The following is a 25441-nucleotide window of genomic DNA, read 5'->3' on the forward strand; positions in this document are numbered from 1 at the left end:
GCAGTAGTCATTATCATTGATATAATAGACATTACATTGTGATCTTGGTGCTTAGTAATCAAGAATAAACAAACCGAAGCCTAAAAGGCCTTCTCTGTTACCTCTGTGATTAGATTTTTTAGGCTACGGAGCCAGTTTAAAAACAAGGAAAGTTCGTAGTGCGGCGTAGTCTTCAAGCGTCACTTGCTGTATAAGACCCCCGACATCGCATCCTGATAAGCATTGAAGAAAGAATTTCGTTGCACGACTACTTTGGCCAACAACAATATTCATTTAGGTACTGGTTAATTAAGTTTATGAGTTGAAATTAATTATTTTAAAGATTGGATTGGAGGGTTAGGTGCTTTCGTTTTTTTTTTTATTGGGACACTCAAAAAATAATTTCATTTATTTATGTAGAATCTGTTTTTAATTATTTGCTTACTGATCCTAATTTTATGCTAAATTTTTTGGTTAAAAAATAATTTGTGCAAGTCAAGCGTATATAGAGGAGAGTGGGGGCAATTGAGACAGAGGGCAATTGAAACAAAAATTGTTTCTCTCGCCGTATAAGAGGAATTTTTTTGAAAAAATTAGGGTTAATAGAATGAGGGGGTTTACAAGTTTAGAAAAATTTACGAGTTTTTGTATTCAAAACTTTTTAAGATATCTCGAAAAAACTGTTTTTTGTTCTCCGTCTGTTAAATTTGCGTTTTCAATTTTTTTGTTTTTACCCCTAAAACCTACGTTTTAGTAATAAAATTAGTTTCAGATGATTTGCAATTAATTTTTCTACAATTTAATGTCATTTAATTTTTCCCTGCACTCTTAAATAATTTTAAATAATTAAATAAACACTTTATTTATATTCCCTGTCTGCGAGTGGTTGCATTTTTTTTGCAAGTATTTGACGTAATTCATTTAAACAAATGTAAATCATCATGTTAACACAACTATAATACTTATATTCGCTGTTTGGGATTTATTTAAAAAAGCATGTTGCTTAATGGTTTTTTTTTATTTAATTATTTAAATATTTTAAACTAAATTACGATCTACTTTAAGCATATTTTAAAAATCTGTATATCGCATTGTACCTAATGGTAAAATTTGATCACACTAGCAGTTGTGGCTGCTAAGATATCGTGATTTTCATTTTATGTGTTTATGAAGAAGCTTCCTTATGGGAAAACCCACGTTGCAGTTGCGTCGACACACCGTTTCAATTGCCCTGCTACCATGGCAATTGAAACACTCGAAGCGACCTCAGTTTTTTACAATTTACTACTATTAAAATTAATCTTTTCTCATAAAAAAAAATATCGTTTAGTAGCTGAGATAATAGGCTACATTTCTATATAATTTTTATATAAAACTTTTTAGTTTTTTTTTTCAAGAAATACAAAAAACCAAAAAGTGTATCAATTGCCCCCACTCTCCCCTAAGCATATTTATTTTACGAATTAAATTTTCTCATTTTGCCTAGATAAAAAAATTAATTGTTCAAATATAATTTAACCATGAGCGAGATACATATTTATATTATTTTATTTTCTTATATAACATTAATTATTATCTTTTGCATCAGTGGTGCTGCTATCAGCATTTCAAAGCGCCCTAATTCTATAGTAGGAGAGGGTGGGGCTGTCGGCCATTTTTTTATTTTCGTCTCCTATTTCTTTAGTTTTTCAAATTTCGATAACCCGACAAAACGTAAAATGAAGCTCAGATAATCAACTTTCTCATACAATTTTTTAATTTAATCTGCGTTTAAGAATTAATATCAAAATAAACATTTAAAATGTTACAACCATTTTTTTAACTGCCTCTATAATGAAGTAAGTTGGCAGCGGTAGTGGGGCAAGTATTCTCCTTGTATTTCAAATGGGTATTCTTGTCAAACATTGGCGTTGAAAAAAACAACTGAACATTATTTTTTAAAAAGTTCAAGAGTAATTTTTTTATCAGAAACTTAAGACATAAACACTAATCAACTTCAGTAAAAATTGTTTAAAACAAAGTAAATATGTTAATAAATGAATTTAGGCCCATTTCTCACTTAGCTGAACGCTCGCAAAGCCAATGGTGGCATTCCATGGGTTCTACCCACTATTTTGCTGAAAGAATATCTACCCAAGAGGGGGTAGGGCCTATAGGGTTGTTCGACATCTTTTTTCACATTTGTATCCATCGCGGCAACGCAGCATTCGTTGGTAGATTTTATCTGCTACGACAGAATTGTGATCGGTAGTTAATTGTGCTCTTTTCAGTAGAAAAGTAAAAGTTTAATTTAGTTTTAACTGTATAGTAGTGTTCAGATTTCACATTAAGAGAATGTATTGCAATTACAGTAACTTCTAATGCCACCAAATGGATGAATATGTCTGGGGGGGGATTTGGGAACAATTGGGCAACAATCTAATCCGTTTTTCCACATTGTATTAGGGATTGAGTAGGGACACTCACAATTTATCAATCTTAACTTATCTAAATAGCAAGTTTTTGCATCACTTCGCAGGGCACTTGCATAGTTGGTTACCGACATATTTTTATAATAATAAAAACAAACAAAAAAAGAAAATAATGACACTAAACACTAATTGTTCGACTGTAACATTCAAATTTATTCACATTTCACACAATACAAAAATACAGTCATAGCAGATAAAATCTACCAACGACTGCTGCGTTGCCACGATGGCAACAAATGTCAAAAAAGATGTCGAGCAGCCCTATTGGCACTGTTTAGTCTTTCCTACACACGTTCTAACCATCTTTAAAGAAATTCATAATTAGCCAAAATCCTACTTACATTCACTAACGTTTTAATAGGCCATTTTATACTGCCCCGACATGCCCCATGTTGAATGGTATTAACTTGCCCCAACCCAGGGTGTAGACAAATAAAAAAATATATATATAAATATATATTAATAATTTATTAAAGATAAATGTATTGCAACTATTTAGTAGAGAAACAAATGTTCTATGACACCCATATTTTTTATTAATTATTAGCGTATCACATAATTATATAATTGATAGCCTAAAGAACATAAGGAAAAAAATATTGTGGATTTGACGCAAAAAAATTCGTTATTAATTTATGACTTACCTATTTGCGATACCCCTACTTAGAAATCGTTATTAGGCCGTTCTTTATTATGTAGAAAATTACAAAATATACCCAAGTTCAGAGCAGAAACCGATCGCCGGTCGGGAATTTGTTTATTTTATGTTGGAAATGAGCCAGACCCTGCTGCTAAAAATGCTGTTTTTTTGTTACCATGCGCTGCTTTTTTCCCAGACGAAGACAGATAAAACGCAGGACGAGGATGGGAACTGATGACGAAATGTTATTCAGTTATCTTAAGATAGGCGCTATATCAGCCTAAAAACTGCGCAAATGTCTGTCTATCTAAAGATGATATTTGGTCAGTATTCAATCGAATGGTGACTTTTCCATGTACAAATCAGCCGTTGTAAAGGTATCAATAAGATATGAGTGGCCTATCGAAAATGAAAATGGCGTGAAAATGTTCCTACATGTATTTAATGGCTATTTAGCTACCAAAAATGATACCTTAATTCCCATTTGCGGTCATTGACAACAGCGTCTGCTATTATAGCTTTGCGAAAGCATTAAAATTGTGCCGCTGAGAGCAGCACATTGAAAGACGTGACGTAACGGTACGATGACGTGACATTCGTTCTTACCATTACGACGCGTTGGCTGATATAAAGTTGGATTGATATTTACCAGAATACTCGTTTGTGCTTGTTGCCTATGGCAACCTTTTTGGTAGGCTGTTCAAATGGTCATACATTTTCAGTTCTCATTGGTTTAGCATGTTTTTTGTTTGTTTGTTTTGGGTTTTTTGCTTTACGATGAAGCATGGATATCAAATTTTAATTTTCTAATTCTTTTTTTTTTCTAACCAAGACGTATAGGTATAGAGCTGTTCGACATCTTTCAGCAGTCGACCAACGACTGCTGCGTTGCCGCGATGGCAACAAATGTCAAAAAAGATGTCGAACAGCCCTATTAGGCGCTATTGCGTGCAAAATATTTTGGTTATTGGTTATGGATCCATAATGTTTGTCTTTGTTACAAGTAGGTGGCATTAGAAGCCATGGAGATTGGGATTGGAGGACGGCGTATGGTGATCCAGCTGAATTGGAGCCGTCCGAAACTGCAAGACCAATTGCTTAAAAGCGCCTTGACATTGACGAAAATCGACGCTGATGCCGGACAAAATGTCACGCCGACTCATTCATTGGCTGTCTGTTTGCTTCAACACGGGCTGAACCGTTACAGCGACTTGCGTAGGCTGGGCGAGGCATGGCGTAGCACAAAATCTTGTGGGATCAACTGCGACGAAGGTGATTGGATCCGATTCTGCCAACATTTGGATAAAAAAAACCAGGAAGCTGAACTTGAGCTGAAGAATGAACAAATAACTAAGAAAGCTTCAGAAGAAGTAACACCTCGATCATCAACTGTTAATTTACAGCGAATCATAAAAGGGGTAGTTGATACCCTCGACCAATTCCAATGGTTGGGATTGTTAAACACGTCAAGTCCGTTCCGGGTCGGTTGCATTGTCGGAGAAGAAAATGTAATTGATATAAGACCGAAAATCTACGAATCAGCCGAGTCTATTTGCAGGCATCAGTACGTATGGTACGATAGCGATTCACAAACGTTTCACGGTATCGCCAAATGGATGGACACATTTCAAGATCGACAGGCGTACCGTGTCGCTCTGTCTTGTCAAGTGGCTCAAAATCTCAAAGACTTTTGTTGCTGTTTGCTGAAAAAAGGCAATCCAGGTGATGATGAACTGGAAACGCGATCCATGGCCTATCTGAAAGAGCTGAACCAACAGCTGGACCGTAACATCGAGGATCACTTAGCGATGGTAGATCGATGGGATGAGGCCAGCGAGGAGAGCAGTAAGCTTAAGATCCTACTACACGAACTTCTCGATCCGAGTTTCGACGAGCACAGATTCGAAATCAACTTGGAACTGAGACAAGAATTCATCGAGAGCTTAGAAAAAGCTTACGGTGAGGTGCAGATTCTTCGACAAGAGGCCTATGAGAAGGCTCGACTTCAAGCCATTCAGAACAGGGAAGAGGATGAACGCAAGGAACGGCAGTTCAAGTTGGAAATTGAAACCGCTACCGTTGAAATCCAACGACTCGAACAGGAAATTGAAGTGGACGAACGATCGGCTCAACATCAGTTCGGAGATCGGACGGAGCAGATGAAGAAGGCACGTTACCGCGACCTGTGGCAGACAGCCAGGTACAAAGTGCTGGAGACGAGCAACCGCAAGAAGCCGCTGAGATTCATCGGTGCCGCCCAGGTACTCATCATGCAAAAGCGTGAGCTGCTAAAGAGCAAGACCGAACAACTAGAATGGGATCGCTTCCTTTTGCTGCTGCACGGACTGCCTCCTCCGTTGGAGATCGCCAAACACGGTCGCAATCACAAACTATTCGCCATCGATACTGATGACACAGCCGACGCCCTGCTCACTGACGTCCTTGAGGAGTTGAAGCTTTTGGAATTGTTTGAGAAGCAGGGAGGAAATTCTCTGCTGTTGAAGTCGTACGCACGACAGAACTCGTCCAAGGTTTTGGCCGAAATACGACGCATCCTCGACAAGATGGTAACGGAGCCCATCAGCAGCATGTCAAATCAAACGTGGAGATTCAGCGGTTGCGCACTCCTCTTGAGTCACATTTACAACCAATGGAAGACAAAGAATTCGTCATCGTCCGAACATCGCTGTGAAGAGATCACAATTGAAGCTTCCCGTGTTATCTATATCGACATGGATTGGATGACGCCGGGATTGAGTTTGGCTCTGTCGTCGCCTCGAATCGAAGCCGTTGGAACGGGCATACCTCGTGTGATTGACTTATCGGGTGAAGACGCCAAACGGACAATTCCCGAAAAAGCCAACGATGGACGCGATGCTGGATTGAGTGGCGACGACGGAGAGCACGGAGCGGCCGGTCAGAGTGCCGGTCATTTCTCTATTAACTGTGACATTTACCTCGGCATCCGGCTCGTCATCCATGCCAGAGGCGGTAATGGTTCCAATGGACAGAACGGCGGCGACGGAAAACCCGGAATCAATGGTCAAAATGGAAGAGGCGGAGAGCTACAACCGAAAGAGAAAGTGAATCAAGATTTCGATTTTATACCGTTGAGATATCACTGGAACTTTCCGAATAGTGTCTATCAATATTATTCTGGTAAAATATACGACACTTGTCACTTGGTTCTCGGAGAGCCCGGAACACCAGGCAAGTCCGGCGGGAGCGCTGGAAGCGGCGGGTGCGGAGGACAGGGAGGATCTGCTGGCGAAGTTAAGGTGAAATGTGGCACGGGTGATGATCTAATCGACATAGCGCAAAACGAAAAAGGCAAAGATGGCACGGATGGCAAGCCTGGAACAAGCGCTAAAGGGGGAGAGGGAGGACGCAACGGCCTTGACTCGGCACGTGTTTTTGAAACAGATTCGGATTCGCTAGACCCCTGGTTCTGGGTGGCTGGCAAATGGCATGAGGCCAAAGGCAAATTGAAAATTGAACGCATAATGCGCAAAAGTAATCAAAGTGAACAAATTGGTTCGAGGATCATCGTTGTCGCTGAAGACAGCGGAAGAGCGACCGACGGAGAGCGAGGTGAAGACGGCCAAGACGCGGATCAGAGCCACCAGAAAAAATCAACACCCAAAAGGGCAATGGTAGAAGCGGGGGCATCCTGGAGAAGCGACGCTGCTGCCACCGCTTTAGCATCCTTGCGACTCCAGCAGAAAGAGGCGGCCATCCAGAAACTTGGCGCCGCCATTACCAACTCCAGCGAAGCGGCAAGGCGCGCCAGAGCCGCCGCCAAACAACAAGAGGCCAACGAGAAGAAACTGAAACAAATGAAAGAAGGTGAACAGCGGATGCGCAAGGCATTCCAACTGGCCAAGACGCAATCCACGTCCCAGCTGATGCGCACTACGCAGAGGACCCACACAATCGCCACACACCAGGCAGCTGGTGCAGGCGAAAGTTCAATCAGCCTTAAAGAAAATGACGAGTTCATTCCTAACACGGCCCACGTCCTAGCCAAAACACAACCAGCGACCCAGTCTGAGTGGGCCGCCATGAATGGTGTGGATGTCCTCGACGCTCTCGTCGCCAAGTATTCAAAGATCTCGAATGAATCGTCGAGAACCTTGTCCATTCTGACGCAATCTATAGTCCTGCAAATCTACTTGCCAGAGCCAGCGGACCGCGGACTCGTTTGGTCCTCGATTGGGAAAATAACGCGACGCATAGATGGTCACCCGGACCATTTGATTCAATCGCTTCGATGTATTAGCCAGGACATCGATCTGATCCAAGAGCTTATATCGGCTAAAGGAGGCATTCTCCTCAAACCAATGAGCGAAGTCATCCTGAAAAAGACAAATGACATGGCCCGGGACATCGTGACGACCGCTGAGAATGCACTCGACGTTTTAGGCGTATTGTACGCTTTTCGACAGCTAAGCTGGAGCTACGAAGAGCTCCAAAATTTACTTGAGCTGCTGGAAGATAACGAGACGGCACCTGACCCAGCCAAGAGCAAACTGATCCAATTTCTGCGCGACAAATTGATCTATTCCGTTGCCAAAAAGATGACGACAGCAACATCGGTCAGAGGTGGGAATAAAGAGCATCCTGATGAAACGATGATCCAATCACAAGTGCTAACGCTTAACGGTTTGCTGCAATGTTGCTCTCTTCACCTCACATCTCCTGACGCTGTGCCGGTGGCAACGTTTTTCGATGAGCTGATGGAAAAACTGAAAAATATCTCTGGCAATGAGGGAAAAACCGGCGATGACGTCAACGTCGCCCTGACGGACTTTGCCTGTCGTCAAATTGGAATCGACAATGTACGCGATTTGATGCCGATTTCAAACACCGCGTCCTCAGTTTCACCCGCCAATCAAATGGCTCTCAATGTGGATGATGAGCAGCGCTTGGAAAAGCTTCGTTTCCTTTTGAGTCACACGAAAGTCGATGTCGATGATCTGGACGCTATCCGTTCAGCTGTGGAAAAAAGGAAAACCTTCCACAAAGAGCCGTACAAAACAATCTACTCGCTCGCCGAACAAGCGTTCATCAACTTTTACTGGACTCGCGAATGGGAAAGTTATTACGATTTCTTGAAGGAAATCAAAGAGAGCCAAAATCGTCCAAACAAAAGCCTGTCTGAAGTGCTGGACAAGGCGGAACTACACGGCCAGTTGAACGAGCTTCAGAAAGTGGTCGAACGATTGAAGGCGGCCCTAATGTGGACTCACAGTGGTAAATCTTACAAAGAGATGATGGAGGTATGCACTAAGCTCAAGGAAAAGCTCGACACATCCGGATGGAAGGATAAATTCAGCGCAGCTTGGGCAAAACTGAAACGATCTTCTGACGAGAAGGAAACACCCTGGGTAAAGTGCATAAATTGGGCTCGTGAGCAGGAGAGGAACATTGTCGGATTTTTTGAAGACTCGCACAAGGATTTGCCAGAGACTAATAGCAAAGATTATTTTATGTCATTCGTCTCCCGTTTAAAGACAATTCACCAACCAAGTAAATCAGACAAGGATTCGATGCGAAAGGCTTTGCATTATCTTGACCAAAACAAACAGGTTCCTTTCACTGTTTCCGAAATGAAACTGTTCAATGAGGTGTTCAGCGAAACAAGGGAAGGCATTTTCAAGGATGAAACGATCCTTCGTGACCAAGCCAAGTTGAAAAACGAGTACGTCGAAAGCTATGCAGATCACCATTTCCTCAGATGGATAGACAGCTACAAGAAAATTGCGCTAATTCAAGAAAAAATCAGCACACAGTGGGAGAGTTGTTCCACAGATTCCGATAAGGCGTCCCAACAAGCCAAAGTGGTGCGTCGGAAGAACATCTTGTTGAACCGCTACGCCGCACTCACGACGTTCTTCTTGTCGCCGCAAAAATGCCACGAAGAATGGCGTTCTTTGCAAGAATTGAAAGTGGACGAGTTAGATCAACAGCTTAGAACAAGAGTATCCAATACTTTTGGAAATCGCATCCAGCAAATGATTGGCGACGTCGAGGCGGCCCTCAATCAAATCAAGGAAGGAGATAATGTTCAGTCAGACGGTATTGCTGAAGATGGAGGAGGTAAATATATTCTCAATCAAGAATTGTTAGAAACAATGACATTACTTAACGGAACGGTTCCTTCCTGAATCGAATAGCCTTTGGCGTTTCCTTCTGAAATGTTGTAGCGGTTTTCTTTTCACAGTTAAGGTGGCATTTTCATTATAATTTGATATTACATCTATTACGTCAAAGAGATATTTGGTTTTGGAATTTTCAATTGCAAACTTATTCATGATTTTTATATGTACCGTATTTTCAAATAATGTTACGGCCATTTCGTGATAACGATAGTGTTTTGAAATCCCCTGTTGCGCAAACCAAGACATTTTCATAATAATTTATGCTATTAATAATAAGTTTTTTCTTGCTTTCGTCATTGTCTATTGTCTAGGTGAAACGCTGTGCACTGAAACCAAGCGATGCTTATCCATTGTTGACACCTTGCTCACGTCATCGAATTGCCTTCTTGTTAAAAAAGAGCTCAGTTCCACGATTTCTACGATCCTTTCGGATGTCTTGCTGTTGTTCGAGTACCTCGTCGAATTGGACGACACGAACGCCGAGCGTATAACGCCATACCTAGAAAAATGGAGGACGTCTTTGGCGACCATGGAAGAAACTGGAAACTTATTGAAACTATCGGCTGACGTCCGACGAGGAGTGGCCAATGTTTTGGACATAGCCAACTGGTCGACCACCAGCGACGACCGTCTACTTGAAACGCTCAACCGCCGCACTAAGCAAAATCGCGAAAACATGACAAATGCCCTACAACGTCAAAAAACCTTTATCGAACTTTTGACACGAGAACGGTTGGTGGATGACGTCTTGAGCGTCGTCAAGGCATCTGTCGATTGCTTGGAAGAAGGTGAAGATTTAAATCCATCCAGCCTTTGCTGTCACAAGAATCACAACTTACCACTGTTGATTCAAAAGCAAGTGGACATTTGGAACAAATGTACTCCTTCCGAGTTTCATTCAAACGGAAAAGATGCTCTAGCTTTTCTAGATGCTTTGCTATCTACCACGTCTGAGAAGCTGCTGAAAGCGCGAGCCTCCTTAGCAAGCGAACTCCTCGTTCATCATATTGACACTCCTGAGAACGTCGACGTACTGGAGCGATGGACCAAACGTATCAACGAGTTTGTGGTAACATTCGGCACTAATATGGATTCGGACGAAGAAATGGCCAATCGTGTGATCGAACTTCAGGCTTCCTTGATCGCTCATTTTCACGTGTTCCAGACAAGAAATCTAAGCCTTTTCGAAGAGGCCAATAAGCTGCATGCCGAAATTAACAGTAAAATAGTGACAGAGCAGCTAACCGTACTGGCTCGAGTGCTGGGTAAATCCAAAACTGAATCCAACTGTCTACTCGTCACAAGTCTTTGCCATTTCGTCAGCATTCTTAGCAAATGTGCCACAACTCGCCAACGACTAATCGCGTCGGATTGCATCATTGAAATTATCGAACAGCTATTCCGCGACCCAAATGTCAAGAACAATAATGTGGAAATGAAAACGATCTTCGATGTAGTGTATTTTTCTTCTGAGGGATTTACCTTCACCGAAAAGAGCTACTTGGAGCGTTTCATTCAAACAGAGTCTTGTTGCAAAGACAATAATATGATCATGCGCTTGTTTGACAAAATCGGGGCCACAAGAAAAGGAAAAGAAGGCAACATATCTTCAAGCGTTACCAACAGGTTGATTGAAGCCATTGACTTTCAAAGCCTTTTGACCCAGGAAGAACGAAAGTACCTCACCCTTTTGGCCAACGATGAGGTTGTGGAGACAGTGCTAAAAAATCTACCACCGACAGCTTACTTGGACTGCTTGAAGGAACGTGCAACTAACCAAATCTATCGAAGACTCATTCTCCATTTTTACGGAGAGGAAGACGGCGACCTGACTGATCTGCTGAAGTCGTACAAACCGGCGAAGAAGGCGGGCGATGGAGAGGAAACAGCAGAACAACAAGAAAACAGCCCATCTGATTGCAAACTTCTGATAGTTAGCCAATTCCAGAAATCCTTCGGTAGGGCGTACTTCTTCGTGAAACGAGACGGCATTGAATTCGAATGGCTTGCGTGGTTGCAAGAGACGGTTCTCAAGTCATTGCAATCAATGCGTCGCGATTTGCTGACGCTCGCCAATGTAACGCAACTCATTTCTGCCTCTGCCGAATTCAAACTCGATGAGCTTTTTCAATCGACCGTAACCGCTCGACCCTATCAGTGGCTGGATAATCTGCTGGCGAACTCCATCTTGAAAGCCGTCGATAAACTCGATCCTGCAAAAACTGGCAATCAAGCCGAACGGAAGACTCAACGTCGCCATCTGACGTCGGATCTACACGAGTGTCTGAGATCACCGCAGCTGCAAGGCCGAATCGTTCTGGAAGTCTTCCGCCGCAAATTGGAACAAGAGACCCGCCTAGTGGCAGCCATGGAGTCTGTCGACTTTTCTTACGCTGCCGGACTGGTGAGTGGCCTCAAGACTCTCACCAAAATCGACGACGTCGGCAGGTTTCAGGGTACTTCCCTCAAGCACTGGCCTAGGCTGATACGTCACTGCAAGCTAACGGAAATCTGGCCGTCTGGTCTGGCCAATCAGCTTGTAACGATACTGGATCATCGCTTGGGCCAAGACAAGGCGGACTGCTTCCTCCAGCGTTTCAAAACAAAATTTGGCAATGTTCAAAATGAATCGCTAAACCCAGAAGAAAATGATAGGCCGGCTGGCAAACTCATCATCCAGTTGGAAGGCATAGTCAAAAACTTGTCGAAATACCCATGGATCGTGGATTCGTTTTTCGCTTTGGTGCGGTCGCCAGATGTCGCCAACAGCGAAGATGAAGATTACCACTGGCAACACATCCAAAGTAGAGAATTCATCGAACAAGAAAGATCCAAAGCCTCGCAATCCAATCTAAGCGTGGCCGAACTGTTGAGATCGATGAGAAACGATCCCGAAAACGAGGCCGTCATAGGAAAAATGACAAAACAGAATAGCTTCGTGCAAACAATCGATGATATTAAGCTGCTGGCTAAGCGCGAGCCAAGAAGCCAATGGAGCCAGAAGGACATCGATGACTGGGTGACTAATATTAAAAAATGCACAGCAGAGGTAGATCTTGTCGATTTCCTTTCGGTGGCCTTCCGGGCGGTGCAGTTGCAAATGAAATTCGAATTGCGCGACTCGCAGATGCTTGCCATTTTAATGTTCGTGACGCCGAGCGAGAAACAAAGAGTGCAGCGCCGAATGGCGCAAATCTCCACGGGCGAGGGCAAAACGCTGATCACCACCTTGCTGGTCATCTATCACGTGCTTTCCAACTGGTCGAACGGGAGACGCCTCGTCGACGTCATCACCAGTTCACCGGTTCTAGCCGTGGACAACGTCATCGAGATGAAGAGGTTCTACAAAGTTTTCGGCGTTGGCGTGCAGAACAACTGCGACGCAACCTGCTCCGATGACGAGGAGTTGCGCAGGAAGCGCTACAACACGGACGTCGTGTACGGTGACCTGTCCAGCTTCCAGCGCGACATCCTCTTGAGTCGATTCTTCTCCGATCGCGACATCACCTGCAACCGGGAAGCTGGAGCCGTCGTCGTCGACGAGGTAGACAGCATGCTTTTGGACAAAGGTGAAAACATCTTGTACTTGTCGCACAAGATACCCGAAATGGACGACCTCGTTCAGGTGTTCGTCGAGATATGGCATACCGTCCACGATCCTTCGGTCGCTGCTGGAGACAAGAGAGCACAAGCCACTGTGTACGAGAGCGTAAAGGAACGCGTTGAGAACGGCGACATCCGCGTTCCCAAGTGCCTCGAACCCTTCGTCCTGCGCTACCTGCTGGTGTGGACGCGCAACGCGTTCCGAGCCAAGAAGGTGACCACCAAAGATTCGTACAAAGTGGACGACGTCGGCGACGGCCGTGGACAGCAGATCGTCATCATGGACAAGGAGACGGGCGTGGAACAAGTGCAAATGCAATGGTCGCACGGACTTCATCAGTTTCTTCAGTTGAAGCACGCTCTGAAATTGAGCCCCATCTCGCTGAAGGCCGTTTTCATGTCCAACGTGGGCTTCTTCGAGCAGCGCAAAAACGCCGCCCTGTACGGAATGACGGGCACACTTGGCTCCACCGCCGAGTGCAAACTGTTGGGCGACGTGTTCCGCGTCGATTTCTTCAAGATGCCTCGTTTCCGGCGTCGCTTTTGCCTAGAAGAGGATCACCTCTTATTTCCCACGAGGAGCCTGTGGTTGGACAATTTAGTAGGCGCAACCAAAGCCCAGGTGGACGCGAAACGAGCCGTGCTGGTTGTATGCGAGAATATTGCCTCGGCAGAAGCCGCCTACAATAAGCTTTTGTTTGCGTATAAACAAGAAGATCAAAGTAAGAAAGGGACGGAGGCCACAATTCACGTTAATATCAGCACATACGTCAGTTCGTTCGACAAAGGATTCCAAAAGAAGCAACACGACTCCTCTCTGGCTCCCGGCGACATCATCGTGGCCACCAATCTGGCCGGCAGAGGAACCGATTTCAAGATCAACGAGCAACTCGCCGAGAATGGTGGGTTGCACGTCATCATAGGATACATGCCGGCCAACGCTCGTATCGAGGCGCAAATCGAGGGACGAGTGGCTAGAGCTGGTCAGCCAGGAAGTTTCCAGTTTGTCGTGTGGGACCCGACCGTCAGTGTGTCCAAGTCGGACGTCGCCTCGGAGCTTTGCGGCTTGAAAGTGAGGCGCGACGACCGAGAATGCCGTCGGCTGGAACAAATTCGCACTCGCGGTCTGCAGAAGATCTTCCTGGAAGAAGAACTGTTCAAGAAATTTCACGAGGAGATTTACAACGTGGCGAGGAAGATGTTGCGTCAAAATACCTCGCCGGACGGCGAATTGCAGTTGAAATTTTTGACCAACAACTGGGCGCTCTGGTTGGATGATAACGCCGATCACATCGACAACATTCACGTACGCAAATCGGACACCGTCTACGCGAATTTCAACTCATTTCAAATGAAATGCCTCGAGTTGGCCGGTGACTCAGCCGGTAGTTTTGTGCGGTTCGCATCGACGCCATCTGAGCTGATGATTCTTGGCGATTTTTTTGAAAAGACGAAAGAAACTGAACATAAAGCGAATCATTGCTACATACAGGTTGTCAAGAAAGAGCCGGACGATTGCCCAGGTGCGCTCATCCGTCAAGCGAAGCTGATTTTTCGCGAAGCGGGCAGCGACGAGAAGAGCGAAGCGAAGCCACTGCTGATCAGGGCGAGAACTTTGATTGAAAACAAAATCGGCCAGCTTTCCATTTGTAACGATTTGGTTAAGAAGACGTTGAAAACGCATGAAAAGTCCGGCAGTGTCATGATCAATGAGAATCGATTCGAGGAGCAGACAACCAATTTGATAAGCCTTTTACAGGTGCATTTGACTGCCATAGATGACATCTTGGGGCGGTCGGTTGTTGGCGCCCTGACCATGCATTTCCCGAAGGAAGAAGAAATGCAAGACATCTTAGCGCTGATAACAGACGAACTGAAACGTAAAGGGCATTGTAAGCCTTATCGCTTGTCCAAAAGCGTGTCGGTGAGGTCGATCGGTGTTGGCAAAGACATGAGCGACGATCACCAAACTGTTCTCTGGATGGACTTCGGTACAACGTCACAACAGAGACGGATCCATTGGCCAACGGAGATGGCCCAGTACGAACGCGCCGTCGTTCAGCGCATTGAAGAAAGAAAAGACGCTCTGCGGCAATCGTTCACCAAGTGCACGTTGACGGACGTGGTGGTCACCCAGAACCAGGTGTGGGAAGAGTTGGTCAAAGAAGGGTACGTAGTTCAGGAAAAGATCATCGACCAGGACGTTATCCGTTGGGCGCAATCGCAAATTGAGGGTGATTCTGCCGTCAAGGATTTCCTCGAACAATTGCCAACAGAATTGGACTGTTTGAAAACTGTTCTTGTGGATTGGCTCAAGCGTCACGACGAAGAACCCTTCGACCACGCCGTCACTCCGTTGAAGCTCGGCAACATCACTTTGAAGTCACTCGAGAGCTTCCTGAAGGAGAGCCAAATCGTGATTCACATCAATCATAGGCAGGGCGTGCTCTCCAAAGAGTTATCGTTCGATCCGAACCGAACGAGCTCGCCCGTTGTAGGCCTGTCGGAACAGTTGACGAAATTCGACCATTTAATAGCGATGTGGATACTACAAAGTTCCTCGGAAGAACTTGGAGAAAGTGCATTTAAGAAGGTAGGCGAGACAGTGTCTCGGGAAGAGTTGCCGTGCCCGAAAGACTCGGAAGAAGGGGCCGAGAAAATCTGGAAATATCTGTTGAGCGAAGGAGTCATCAAAGAACCTAAAGTTGCCTTTGCGCCGGGACTGAACAAGGAGGACATCGAAAGCCGGAGGAAAGAAATCACGGAAGTGGTTGAATCATTGGCCGGCGTTAAAGAGATTTGCTGGAAGCACCGACCGCCACCGAAACCGGTGACCGAGCATTCCGTTTACTACGATGACCCAAGTTATTGGGCGGACAGTGCGTGGAATACCGTTGGAAATGCGTTCAACTACGTCAATCCCTTCGGTGGCGAGAAATCGGACGATGCGAGCCAGGCTACCAATGTTGACGAATGGCTAACCGAGAAACAAAACAAACAACACCTGGAAGCCTACAAGAGAGACGTCGTTTCGGCTTTGTTCAGCAGCATAGGCCAGTTAAAGACCATTCCGATGGAGAACACTACGCTCAAGCCGCTTTCCGACTATTTCGTGTCGGACACGTCGAGGACGTATCCAGCGGAGGAAATGCAAAGTTTAGCCGGCAAATCCTTTACAGGAGTCATCAAGTTAGAGGCGCACAAAACTTGGTGGGACTACTGGGACAGTCGAGCTTTCTACGTAGCCATGGCAGGCGTCGCCCAAATCGCGTTAGGGGTGGCCTTAGCCACAATGTCGGGCGGACTACTCGCAGTTGACAGTAAAACTCTCATCAGTGACATTGGCTACGCAATCCAGGCTGGGCTGACGGGTACTTTCTCCTGGGGAGGTTGCTTGTCACACAAAAAATGGAGCCTGGCCATGTCGGTCGCCACAGCCGGCCGTCTGGCTGTAATGAGATTCCAGGGCAAAGTGGATTTGGCCCTCTGCTGGGCAGCAACCAAGAGAGCGCTGGCCAAGTGTGGTCAAGCTGTGCAGTCTACGATGACTAGCTTGGGCGTCGAGAGGCTGTTGTCCTGGCTAAAAAAATTCGTCATCGAAAACGTTTTGACGCACGTGAAATTCCTCATCAGCAAGTCTCTGTGGTTTAATTTCGACTCCCTAAGCAATACCCTCGATCGGATCTGGGCGCTGCTGCAAAAGATGGGACGAAGCGTGGAGGATGTGAAACAAGTGATCGACGGCTACTTGGACAAAGCGAAATCATCAGATCTTAACACGCTATGGGAACGTCGCATGGCTGGGCAGGCGATTTCGGTCGGAGGCGCCATAGGACGTTTTTTCTCCGAGGCGAAAGATGTCTTGGATGCGGGTGTCGGCTACACCGAAAAGGCGAAAAAGATTTTCAATTGCATCCTGAACGGCGCGGAGATCTTTGGCCTTATCACGTTCGCAGAAGAATACGTCAAGAACGTGGAGAGCTCCCTGTCTGAGGAAGCGAGAAAACTAGAAGCTGGAGAACAGGAGAAGGAAGCGATGCAACAAGCTCACCAAAACCAAGAGTCGATCAACGAAGAAGAGAAAGAAGAAGACCAGCTAAATGCCGATGAATCGGCCGAAACGACTCATGCGACGTACAGTGTAGCGTCGACAACCACAGCCGAATCCGAGACGAAAGTGTTCAACGAATACAAACAGAAGGTGAAAGAAAGAATAGAAGGCGACGTTGTCACCTACATATTGGATAGTGTGACCAAGACATGGGTGCAACCCTGGCTGCAGAGCAAAATCGAGGGCCTCATCGTATCCGCAGGTCAGAATGTGTTGGAGCGCATTGGCAGTATGTGGAAGGGATCGCAAGGTGATTCGAAAATGGCCGACAATCAAGCCGAAGAAAACGAGGCATTGAACGAAGAAGAGGCAAAAAAAGCTGAAAGTGAAAAGAAAGCCGCCGGTGCCAAGAAGGAACTTGAAGACTCGCTCGGGGAAGGAAACAGCCAGAAAGAGACGGATGAAAATGGAAACACTGTCGTTCAACCAAAGGAATACAAAGATGTTGTCACCAGTATGGGTCAAGGCCAAGCCGCTGGTCTTCTGCAGATGCAGATGGTAGCGAATGCAACTAATTGCACGCTCGTAATAATTGACAAAACGGAAGAGAAGGATTTCAAAAGCGACGACGGCCAATTCAGCATAACTCCGGATGGAAAATCTGAGAAAACCATTCAACTCGTATACACGAAGAACGAAGATGGCACGAAGCATGTTTCTCTCATTGGACCCGACGGTAAAGAAATGCAACTTCCACCTTCTATGATGAATGCGAACGGGACGCCAGTCCCCCCGAACCGTTGCCTTTACGAGGCTGTCGCTGGTGCTCTGAGTAAGAATGTGGACGATCTCCTATCGCAGGTGAAGGAGAATGCACTCAACGATAAAATGTCGCAATACCTGTACGACCAGAAAGTAAACGAGGCCTTACTGCACATGCGAGTTGGTCTGAAACCCGAAGGTGAACGTGCTAATCTGTTCCTCCTTGTAGACGAAAATGGGAACGCTCGTCATGTTTTAACTAGTATAACAAAGAAAAATCTGAAAGGTGGCAGTGAAGTTACTGGCGCTGCGAGAAAAGAACTAAAAAGCGATGAGGAAAGAGAGGAAGATGACCAATGTGGCCATTTGATAGGGTTTTTGCTCGGCGGCGGAGGTGGTAAAAAAGTGCACAATGTGGTTAACATGAACAGTTCGCTCAATCAAGGCGTGTACAAAAAATTAGAAATGGAGTTGGCAAAATTCTTGGAGGAAAATGAGAACGCAAGAGTTGACGTAGATATCTCACTGAATGAGGGGATTACGAACGGTAACCTTAAGAGTCCGTTAAATCTCCGGTTTTCCTGGCGTATGTCCGTAAACGATGATGTCGTATCTCACAGCAGTGTATTCTTCGTGAACAAGGCCGATTACAAGACACACAATGAAGTGGCATATGAAGAGAAGCCACTGCACCAGGATATACCTATTCATCGCGTCAATAATCCTGAAGGGGAAGAACCCACTGCGGAAATTGTTCATTTGGACGGACGGCAAGAGCCCGTCCATCCTGGCTTAAGGCTGGTTCGCTCTGACGAATACAAACCCCCGAATCAAGAAAACGAAGTAAGTAGAACTATTTGATTTCATCCAATATGTATTACGCATTTCTATGTAAGTGACGGCCAATATTATTAAGCACAGCATAGATAACTGTTTTCTTTTTTGTTCTATTTTTGTGACAGCAACACAGAAGAAATCAGATTCTTGAAGTGAATGAAGAGGAAGATGTGCCAGTGAGGAGACAAGCGCAGAACTGAAAGTGCAAGAACACACCGGAGTACAAATCCCAGTGAAGTAAGTAAAAACGAAACTATCTAATACAGGCAAGAAAATTACATCGATTTATATTATGGTTTTAAGGAAGACAAACCAAAGCAAAACAGCAGAAGTGAAAGACCCAGTGAAGACAAGATTTTCAAACCGAAAGTGCAGTAACAGGTACAGCTTTAAAAATGTCGGCTTGTATTCAAGTTTGTGAGAAAAAAAAATGAAATAAGAAAAAACAAAAACCAAAAACAAACATGTGAAATGCATATCTAAGTTGATATCGATATTGCCTTGTTAAGAAAAGTAATAACATGGCATACATTTCATTTTCATTATTTGGGCAGTAGAATATGTTATTTGGTGTCGGGGGGTGTGAAATAATCATTCATTTACAAATGCTTAATAAAATTCATTTTATCTGTTGAACATTTAATAATAGACATGCAATCAAAGCTAGCCTACTTTGGGGAAACTTAATCCTAGAAATGTTCCCTTATATGCTCCCTTATTAGTTAACAGATGTTTAAGCACACATTAAAAAAGCTTCAGCATAGTGCATTTACTTACATAATAGCCAAATGAATACTTTTGTTTTTTTGTTTTGTATACCAAAATAAAGATAAAATCATGAAATCAAGCTGTACACATTTATTTACCTGCAGGAGTTCTATTTCAAAAAAATAAATTCGGAATGAAATTCCCAACGACCATCTGATGGAAGAAAGAAAATTGCACTACCCAAGATAAAAAAATTAAAAAAAATCATCGCTCAGATTCGGTGACAGTATTTTGAACCGCGATGTATGGCCTTGGTCCTGCTAAACGACCCACGCATCAGTCTAGAAATCGTGTTGCAGAATAAAAACAATTATCCATAGCAAACAAAAAGCATTTGCAGTTGGAGGCGAATAGTACTTGGTAAACGGAACACAGGCCCAATAATCCCAATATTGCCTACATTTCAAAATGTTCTTCCAACAAACGCAAAACCACTATTTCTACTCACGTCCCCATTTCCACAAATAAACGATACTTTGCTATATTCATATCACAAACACACACAAAATATAACAAACAAGTTTACTTCACATCCATAGTTACAGATGACAAAACAGCCCTTCGGGAACCTCTCCAAGGAGCCGCGGCGCATTAGGAGCAGTAGTCATTTAATGAAAAATGTTGAAAAACTTCGCGCCACAGAGAACCTTAGTGTATCATTTACCCAATAGATGGGCTACGTGCTCACATCTGTTTCTTTTCATTCATTCAGTCTGCTCGAATTCTCGTAACATGGTTTAAAGACTTAACACGTCATTTGCTATTTTCTGGTGATCAACCGTTAACTCGTGATTTTTCATGTAAGTCGCCTTGACACCGGAAACGGTAATTCTAGTGGCCGCGGTAGAAAGTGACACGTTTTTTCATTCATTATTTCCTTATGAAGTTTTTTTTTATGATTAAAATTGTAGGTCACCTTAGTTTAAAATATTGTCTAACAAACAACTCATCCTGTGGCACCTAAATACAGATGGTTGGTGTTCGGTGGCTTCAGAAAAATCAAGATCCTCTGTACAACTAGCTGAATGCATCCTTGAAATAATTGTTAATCATGGGAAAACCTTGATTCAAATCTATTATGTATCCACTTTTCAGCCAACGAAAGTGGGGAGATCCTGTGAGAGTCAAGGCTTCCTTTAGCTCACACTCAAAAGTTTGTTGATTTTTGTCTAAGGTTGTAAGTCTACATGTAATTATTTTATTTTTTTATATTTTAGCGGGTGGATGGACATGTAGTTCCAGAGTACAGACGGTTCAGTCTAGACCCACAGTTGACAAACTTTGAAACACTTTACAGCTTGATTTCAAGAGCATTTGACATCAAATCTGATTTTCTAATGCAATATCGCTTTGAAGATCCTAGTGGTCAAGAAATTTTTCTTCAACTGCTTTCAGATTGGGACTTGGAAGCTGCATTTGAAAGGTTTTTAGCTACCTTACATCGTACATTTATATTTATTATATTTTTGCCAATTATTACTAGAGCTGCTGATCCATGTCTGTGTCTGAGAATTGACCCAATCCCTTTGGAGCATGTTGAGGAATGGGATCTTGTTAATACTCCATCCTCAGACTGTAAAATCATTCATCCGAAAGAAGGTCGCAGCGATTGTTCAATACAAACGAAGATCATGACCAAGGTATGACGAAATTCCACTCGTAAATTGGAAGTCTAAATCCTCTTAAGCCCCAGTTAATCTGTCTATTGTAATTGTTAGGTGGGGAAAACCATTAACCTTATGCAGCAAGCTTTAAACTTGAATGGTAGCTCGGGAGAATTTGCTCTGGGTGCAACGACTTCTCCCTTGACTGATACTGAATTTACCGATTTCCGTGATGGAGTAGGAACTCTGATCAAAGTAGATGAATGCAAACAACGAATTTTTCAGGGTGGCCTGGAACCTAGTCTCAGGTTGATAGATGAAATACTTTTCTCTTTGCAGAATCTTTTTCGCTAATGTGTTTTAATGGTCGTTGTTTCGTCTGTTAGACGCGTTGTATGGAAACATCTGTTAAATGTCTATCCAGACGGGCTAAACGGAAGTGAAAGGATGAAATACATGTGCAGGAAGTCTGAAGAGTATCAGCGTCTGAAAAGCGAATGGATGCTTTACTACAGGAACAAGAAGGTACTTGCACTGCGTTCTTGTAAACTTAATTTGTATCTAACTGATTTGGAAAAGATGTCAGAGGAATTGCAGCACGTTACTTCGATGGTTAGAAAAGATGTCCTTAGAACAGATCGACAACATCCGTTTTATAGTGGAGGAGACGACAACGCAAATGTTGAAAAACTATTTAACATTCTGACAACGTAAGATGCTCGATTTTAGCGTTCGTAGACCTAATTTTCACCATCTCAACTCCGTACAAAATTTTCAGCTATGCCATCATGCATCCAACAACTGGCTATTGCCAAGGAATGAGTGACAGTAAGCAACAACAAAAATTATTTGTTTTTGTGTATACTTGACACCCTTTAACGATAAATTATGATGTTACAGTGGCTAGTCCCATTCTCTTTGTCATGGACAATGAGGCACATTCGTATATCGCATTTACCGCCTTGATGGAACGACTGAAAGAGAATTTTTCCATTACTGGGACCACTATGACTTTAAAGTAAAACGGCAAATGAAAAGCTAATGAGACTATGGCGTTGGAAGTAACTTACGAAAATCATTTGTAGATTCGATCACTTGTGCTGTGCGATCGCCTATCATGACCCGGTTTTTTTCGCCTACCTCCAGCGACATAATGTAATATCTGCCAGTTGCCTTTTTCTTTTGTAATTTAACACGACTATGCCTTAACTTACAGGCCATCGATTTGCTGTTTTGCTATCGGTGGTTATTGCTAGAGATGAAACGTGAATTTGCTTTCGATGAAGCTCTGCGCATGTTAGAGGTAACCTGGAGCTCTTTACCCAAATCACCTCGTGAAGACGAACTCGGTAATAATAATTTTTGTTTAGAATTTCACGAGGTGCTTAATAAAATGTATCATTAATGTATAAGCTCTCTTTGAGCGAATGCCTGATTTAGCTCCGACGGCATCAGCTCCTATTCCTCTTCCTACGAGAATCAAAGAATCTCCTTACACAAAAGTCTGCAGCCTTCGTCGTCAAAGTTCTTCGCCGGCATCTTCCTTTTCATTTAACTCCAGTGATGGCCCAATCAGCCTACATTCCGCACTGAAAAATAGTCGTGATAGTCAATCTGCATGTTCACCCAGCTGGGATCGAGGGAATATTGAGTTAGACGATGTCTTTATTCCTGCCAACGACAAAGTGAATTCAACTCAATTCGAACCTCTTGTCGTTCCTCATGATTTGAAATCCATAGACTATACAGAACCTCGCCGCGATCTTGCTCAGCCTAACGGTCGTACACAGTTTGTCCTTAACGAAGCAAACAATGGACAGCAGTGCCCATTGATGGCTACCGGTGATGATAGTGTTTCGAGCGCCCTCTCGTCATTGATGAATGCGAAAGATCCTGAAGAAAAACGTGGTGATGTATCGAACGAGGGATTGTCTTGCTCGCTTGAAGATAGTGCCCTTGAGGATTTTGAAGTCGTCGGTTCTTGTGAAGAAGCCATTGAGGCGGCTGCAGCTACAACCATGATCACACCAAGCAATATGACTCACCCCAATTACGTGAGAAGGGGTGTCAGACCAAGTCTTCCTTCACCAGACGTGCTGGGATGTGGCAATCCCTTTCTCATATTTCTTTGTCTCACCGTCCTGCTTCAACATCGTGACTCTATCATCAACCGATCCTTGGACAGTAACGAAATGGCAATGCATTTCGATCGCCTCGTTCGTAAACACAATTTGGAGCGTGTGCTCAGCCAAGCGCGCACCCTGTACTACAGATATCTTGCCCATTTCAACTCGCAGAATAGCTGACCAGTCCATCTTACTAAGTAAAATTCCATCGACCATCGTCGCTGAAGTTTGTCTCATCCAGTTTAAAAAGCAGTGACTCGATCATTCTTTGATCGGAAGTAGCATTCCGTGTCCTTTATTGCCGTTTACATTCTTCCGTTTAGATTTTTTAAAAAAGCCACTTGATTTAGTTTTTTTTTTCTCTTTTTTTTTTGGCGCGGTATCGTTGTGGAAAATGTCAGTATTACTAGTCAGTGGCCTATTATTTTCATGCGTTTCTTGTGTCGCAATTTATTTAAAGGTAAAATTCGTACGTCTGGTGCCGTTGACGTCAGTGAGTTAGCGCCCTTAAGACATCAATCACAACTGTCAATGTCCACATCCGTCTCGAGGGGGTCCATGTTTCTTTCTCGTACTAAAGAACTTTGTCTTGAATGTCTTGATAATTTAATTCAGCGTTATTTATTTTAACAAAAATGAAAAATAAATGGTAACATATTAAACTCATTATCTTAGATGCGATCATTTTCCATGAATCATGGGATTTCTTCAGAAGGTACTAAGACTTAACAAAACCAAGAAAATCGACGATGACTTCCAAAGGAGATCAACAAACATCATTCAACATTATTTGATCTAGTCGGGCTTAAAATAAAAATAACGCACGATATTGTTAAAACTAGATGGCGCTATTGTGCTTCTTCATAACTTCGTCAGTTTGTCATGCCATTGGCCAAACAACATTAAGAAAATGTGGTATATGTTCGCAACTTGTTAAGACTAGGGGCCCTCACTCCGTTCAGGAAGTTCCCGATAGGGTCCGGCCTGGTCGCCAATTCGCCATAGAATCTCGGAAACCGTTTGTCCTTACGGCAAAACTGACAACGTATCCATGTAGGATGAAGACGAAGTGTGAAGTAATCATCCCCCTTCCCATTTTTGTCAAAATCGGCCAAAAACGACATCTCTTGAAATTATCCAAAATCGCACGGCATAATCAAAATTGAACGCTGATTTTGAATTAGTCATTGGTTTTCTCATTATACCAGCCGTTTCAAAAATTAACGAAAACAGTGCTGTTAGCGCAACAACTTAATTTAGGCTTTTTAACGTTTAAATAAAAAAATATAAAACCAAAAGAAAAATAAACCTGATTTCCGTGATTTTCATTCAATTCTGAATCTAAATAATGTATTTTAAGCCAAATTTGAAATTTGGCCAAAAATGAAAAAGTGGGAAGGGTATAGCCTTCCCACTTTTGTCAAAATGGGCCAAAAACGACATCTCTTGAAATTCTCCAAAAATCAGACGGCATAATGGAAATTGAACGCTGATTTCAATTTAGTCATTGGTTTTCTCTTTAGACTAGCCGTTTAAAAAATTAACGAAAACAGTTCTGTTAGCGCACCAACTTCATTTTTGGTTTTTAACATGTAAATGAAAAACTATAAGACCAATAGAAAAATAAACCTGATTTCCGTGATTTTCATTCAATTCTGAATCTAAATCATGTATTTTAAGCCAAATTTGAAATTTGGCCAAAAATGAAAAAGTGGGAAGGGTATAGCCTTCCCACTGTTGTCAAAATGGGCCAAAAACGACATCTCTTGAAATTCTCCAAAAATCAAACGGCATAATGGAAATTGAACGCTGATTTCAATTTAGTCATTGGTTTTCTCTTTAGACTAGCCGTTTAAAAAATTAACGAAAACAGTTCTGTTAGCGCACCAACTACATTTTTGGATTTTAACATGTAAATGAAAAACTATAAGACCAATAGAAAAATAAACCTGATTTCCGGATTTTCATTCAATTCTGAATCAAAATCATGTATTTTAAGCCAAATTTGAAATTTGGCCAAAAATGAAAAAGTGGGAAGGGTATAGCCTTCCCACTTTGGTCAAAATGGGCCAAAAACGACATCTCTTGAAATTCTCCAAAAATCAGACGGCATAATCGAAATTGAACGCTGATTTCAATTTAGTCATTGGTTTTCTCTTCAGACTAGCCGTTTAAAAAATTAACGAATACAGTTCTGTTAGCGCACCAACTTCATTTATGGTTTTTAACATGTAAATTAAAAACTCTAAGACCAATAGAAAAATAAACCTTATTTCCGTGATTTTTATTCAATTCTGAATCAAAATCATGTATTTTAAGCCAAATTTGAAATTTGGCAAAAAATGAAAAGGTGGGAACGGTATAGCCTTCCCACTTTTGTCAAAATGGGCCAAAAACCCTATTTTATACCCTTCCCACTTTTTCATTTTTGGCCAAATT

General features: G+C 43.1%; 2 protein-coding genes across 6 annotated transcripts; both read left to right on the plus strand.

Annotated features, from left to right (window-relative positions):
* Positions 1-63: 63 nt before the first annotated feature.
* Positions 64-19347, plus strand: LOC123466549. Of its 2 annotated transcripts, none has more exons than XM_045178301.1 (5): positions 64-277; positions 4095-9189; positions 9563-18510; positions 18630-18741; positions 18808-19347. In XM_045178301.1, exons 2-4 carry the CDS (start codon positions 4113-4115, stop codon positions 18702-18704), a joined length of 14100 nt encoding a protein of 4699 aa, XP_045034236.1. In that variant the 5' UTR covers positions 64-277; positions 4095-4112; the 3' UTR covers positions 18705-18741; positions 18808-19347. The 2 variants fall into 2 exon arrangements, with proteins under 2 accessions (XP_045034236.1, XP_045034237.1); XM_045178302.1 differs by having other exon boundaries at positions 4098-9189.
* Positions 19348-19934: 587 nt separating this feature from the next.
* LOC116929148 (TBC1 domain family member 25) lies at positions 19935-23668 on the plus strand. 4 transcript variants are annotated; one of them, XM_045178303.1, is made up of 12 exons: positions 19935-20072; positions 20184-20425; positions 20490-20695; positions 20756-20912; positions 20991-21184; positions 21263-21401; positions 21456-21586; positions 21655-21704; positions 21777-21894; positions 21962-22031; positions 22093-22225; positions 22290-23668. In XM_045178303.1, the coding sequence occupies exons 2-12, from the start codon at positions 20351-20353 to the stop codon at positions 23180-23182; spliced, it is 2166 nt and encodes a 721-aa protein (XP_045034238.1). In that variant the 5' UTR covers positions 19935-20072; positions 20184-20350; the 3' UTR covers positions 23183-23668. The 4 variants fall into 4 exon arrangements, with proteins under 4 accessions (XP_045034238.1, XP_032792195.2, XP_045034239.1 ...); XM_032936304.2 differs by having other exon boundaries at positions 19949-20072; positions 20243-20425; XM_045178304.1 differs by having other exon boundaries at positions 19976-20097.
* The last annotated feature ends 1773 nt before the right edge of the window (positions 23669-25441 follow it).

The sequence above is a fragment of the Daphnia magna genome, linkage group LG8, assembly GCF_020631705.1.
Source record: "Daphnia magna isolate NIES linkage group LG8, ASM2063170v1.1, whole genome shotgun sequence".
In the NCBI taxonomy this organism is placed as follows: Eukaryota; Metazoa; Arthropoda; class Branchiopoda; order Diplostraca; family Daphniidae; genus Daphnia; species Daphnia magna.

Coding starts and splice junctions, on each gene's coding strand:
- LOC123466549 (XM_045178301.1), top strand. CDS start 4,113: ATGGAGATTGGGATTGGAGGACGGCGTATGGTGATCCAGCTGAATTGG. Junction 9,190..9,562: donor TATTGCTGAAGATGGAGGAG/GTAAATATATTC, acceptor TCTATTGTCTAG/GTGAAACGCTGTGCACTGAA. Junction 18,511..18,629: donor CCCCGAATCAAGAAAACGAA/GTAAGTAGAACT, acceptor TTTTTGTGACAG/CAACACAGAAGAAATCAGAT.
- LOC116929148 (XM_045178303.1), top strand. CDS start 20,351: ATGTATCCACTTTTCAGCCAACGAAAGTGGGGAGATCCTGTGAGAGTC. Junction 20,426..20,489: donor CCTTTAGCTCACACTCAAAA/GTTTGTTGATTT, acceptor TTTATATTTTAG/CGGGTGGATGGACATGTAGT. Junction 21,402..21,455: donor TTTACTACAGGAACAAGAAG/GTACTTGCACTG, acceptor GATTTGGAAAAG/ATGTCAGAGGAATTGCAGCA.